Below are 3,932 nucleotides of genomic sequence, written 5' to 3'. Positions count from 1 at the left end.
CTCTCGACAATGGGCTGCTGAATGTTCAGTTTTCAACCCAATGCCACTGGAGGCGGCGAGAATCTGATTTTCACATCCAGGTACATTATGGCGCCTCTATTTGCTGGGACTCTAGTTTTCAAATAGCGATTGGCCAACAACATCAGAAAGTCAGTTTTCATTGTTGGATCTTTTATTTCATTTTTTATTTTTTATTTTATTGAATCATCAATGTTGAAGGAGGCCAAAAGGGATCATCATGAGTTCATTGGCTGCATCCAAAAAGAAATCTTCTTTTGAAGGATTTTTTTTGTACAATTTGAGGCAGTGACCATTGACGAGGAGAGCCCTCCTTTCGGAGTCCACTGTACAGAGATAGACAACGCCATTATCATAGACCTTCTTGATCTCATAAGGTCCCAACCAACGTATTTGAAACTTCCCCTTGAAGTCTTGGAAGCGAGAGTCATACAAGAGTGCCCAGTCACTAGGTTGGAATGACCTATTTTGAATGTGATGATCATGCCATAGAGCACATTGTTTTTGAACAACTTCAGTGTGAAATGGTGCTTCTTGGCATAGTGCGTCCAAAGAGTGGAGTTGACCAATGCATTCTTTCCAAGCATCAGAGAGGCTCATTCCCAATTGTAGTATGGTATAAAGAGTCTTGATCTCAAATTCAATAGGAAGGACTGCCCTCTTAACATAGACGAGCTCACAAGGTGCAAGACTGGTGGTGGTCTTCCACATTGTGTGATAGGCCCACACCACTTCTTGAATTCATGTGGCCTAATCATGCTTATGGAGAGAAACTATCTTGGTAAGGATGTTCTTGATTTCTCTATTGGTGACTTCTAGCTGCCCATTCGTGTGAGGATGATAGGGGGTAGACTTACGGTGGTGAATCTCATACTACTTGACTAATGTAGAAATGAACTGAGATGTAAATTGTGGCCCTTGGTCTATAGTTCTCTCCCATGGTACCCCAAATCTGGTGAAAATCTTTGAGTATAGAAAGTCTACCACTTTTGTGTCTCTTTCATGCTTTAGAGAAACCACCTCAACCCACTTTGTGAGATAGTCTATATAAACAATGATGTATTCCTTGTTCTTTGATGGTGGATTGATTGGGCTTCCAAAGTCAAGACCCCATTTTTCAAAGGCTTCTATGGATAATTATGGGTACAATGGAATTTCATCAGATTGTGTGGGGTGGCCCATATGTTGGCACTTATCACAATGGTGAATATAATGCTTACAGTCCTTGTGAATTGTAGGTTAATAATATCTGACAGTAAGAATATTCTATGTAGTCTACTGAGTAGAAAATTATCCTCCACACAGGTCTTTGTGACATGCACAAATTATATCGATAACATCATCCTTGGGTACACATCACCACATGATATTGTCAATGCTAATGTGGAAGAGAAAACCATTGATCCAAGTGTACTGTCCACTAAGTCCAACCAACTTTGGACATTCCCGGGGAGAGAAATAGGGTAGGAACTTCCATGCAACCAGGTAATTGGGAATATCAATGAAGCTTGGGATCTTTGTTGAGATATCAAAGAGGTGCTCATTTGAAAAGGTGTCATCAACTGGAGTTGGTTCATTGTCTAGTTGTTGTAACCTGGATAAAAATTTTGCAACCACATTTTCTCGACCAAGCTTATCAAGTATAGTTACATCAAATTATTGTAATAAAATCAACCATCTAATAACTTGACCAATTACTATAGGTTTATTCATTAAGAAATGAATTGTCAAATTATCTATATGAAAAAACACTTTATAACCAATAATGTAATGATGGAATTTATTAATTGCATATACAACAGCTAAAAACTCTTTTTCGGTTACTGTTTATTTTACCTCAATGCACGCGAAGCTCTTGTTGATGTAGTAGATATAATAGAAGAGGTTGTCTTCTTTTTGTCTGAGCACAACTCCCATGGAAGAATTAGAGGCATCGGTATGGATATGGAAATGTAACACCCAATTTGAACCTCTAAGGACACCTATGTGGTCACAAGTTTTATTCTGATAGTCTCAAAGGCTTCTTGACACTTAGGTTTCCACAATAAGGTAACATCTTTAGTGAGTAAAGAAAATAAGGGGGAGGCAAGCTTGCTGAAATTTTGGATAAACTTTCGGTAATAGCCAACATGACCAAGAAAATTATGAATATCCTTTTTTCTAGATGGTGTGGGAAATTTTTGGATATTTTGGATCTTTTTAGGATCCACTTGAATACCTTGAGAAGATATATAATGTCCCAACATGATTCCTTTTGTCATAAGAATGCGGTAGTTTTCGTGGCTTAAAGACATGTTAGTGTCTATACATCTCTTAAGCACCTTTTCAAAGTTTGGTTTTACCTCTTCATAAGTGTTACCATGTACAGTAAAATCATCCATATAAACTTCAACACAATCATTAATAAGGTCACAAAAAATACTTAACACCACCCTTTGGAAAGTAGTAGGGGCATTGCATAGCCTGAAAGATAGAACATTATAAGTGAAGGTACCCCAAGGACACGTGAAGGTAGTTTTGTCCTGATCCTTCAATACTATGCAAATCTAGTTGTATCACTAAATCCATCCAAGAAAGAGAATAAGTGTTTTCCTGCAAGAGTATCTAGTACTTGGTCTATAAATAGCAATGGGAAATGATCATTTTTAGTTTCTTTATTAAGATCTCTATAATCAACAAAAATTTGCCACTTATCATTCTTGTTTGGGACAAAAAATAGAGGATAAACCCATTGACTATTTGAGATAGGATATATAAAACCAACATTTAACAATTGTTATAATTTATCCTTGACTATTTCTCACAAAGCGAGGTTAAGTCTTTGTTGTGGTTATCTGACTAGATGACTTCCTTCTTCTATATAGATATGGTGTGTGAAGGTGTTTGGATGGATTCCACGTATGTCTTGATATTCCCAAGAAAATGCCTCTTTGTTAGCTCTAATCATGACAATAAGATCTTGGACTTGTTCAAGGCTTAAATGTGGATTGATGTTAAGTGTACAACCTGGTAAAATTTCTATAGGTTTGGATTGTATTGGTGGGTTAAGGGAAAGAACTTGTGAAGGACTAGGACTCTCTAAAGATAATAATGGGCTATATAAACATTAGTGAGGTAACAACTGATGTAATGTTAAAAATTGTTGAACAAACCGAGAACTACCCACCAAAGAAAAATTCCCAATAGAACAACTAATATTCATATGTGAAGGAAGGACCAAGTTCTCTAGAATGTCATTTGATTCATACTTGTTCTGAAAGAAATTAATAAGAATATTATCCTCAGTAGGTTCATCAATGTCTTGTGCCTGATCAATTATTAAGATTAGGAGTGACTCTTCTAAGTCATTATCAACCTAGACTAGGTCTTTTGTTTTAAACAAGGGTTGTGCTAGTGGGTATAATGTTAGTTGCTTTGTTTGCTCCCCATTAGAAATAACCATATTACCTAATTGACAGTTGATGAAAGTATTAATGCCAACTAGCCAAGGTTATCCCAAGATCAAGGGGTATCCCCCCAACTTAACTTTAGGCTACAAGATCATAAAGTCAGTTGGATAGTCCCACGAATCAATGGAAATAATTGCATCCTCTATAATCCCCTCAGGCTTGACCAATGAATGGTCTACCATCTGGAGGACTGTGGGAGTAGGCCTAAGACCCCCAAGTGATAATTTTTCCTTTGTCTCATTTGTTATTACATTGATTATAGCACCTAAATCAACAAGTGTATTGGGAATAGTGACCTTACCAATACTTACCTTGATGATCGGACTCCTTGGATCTGAATATTTTGGAGTGGTCAAGTTCCCAAGCATAAGGTATGTTAGTTGCCCGATAACTTGGATGATCCTTGGGTATTCCTTCTTGTTCTTTCTTTTAAATAACTCACAAAAAATCTTGTTGTACACTAGG

The 3,932-nt window shown here is 37.0% G+C and overlaps 1 protein-coding gene across 1 annotated transcript; it reads right to left on the bottom strand.

Moving 5' to 3' along the window:
• Positions 1 to 207: 207 nt before the first annotated feature.
• LOC131858957 (uncharacterized) lies at positions 208 to 729 on the bottom strand. The gene has a single exon (XM_059212455.1). It carries the CDS (start codon positions 727 to 729, stop codon positions 208 to 210), a length of 522 nt encoding a protein of 173 aa, XP_059068438.1.
• Between the last annotated feature and the right edge of the window lie 3,203 nt (positions 730 to 3,932).

Source organism: Cryptomeria japonica, chromosome 10, assembly GCF_030272615.1.
Source record: "Cryptomeria japonica chromosome 10, Sugi_1.0, whole genome shotgun sequence".
In the NCBI taxonomy this organism is placed as follows: Eukaryota; Viridiplantae; Streptophyta; class Pinopsida; order Cupressales; family Cupressaceae; genus Cryptomeria; species Cryptomeria japonica.
The sequence above is the reverse complement of the archived record's forward strand: the minus strand, read 5'-3'. Positions and strand labels throughout refer to the sequence as shown.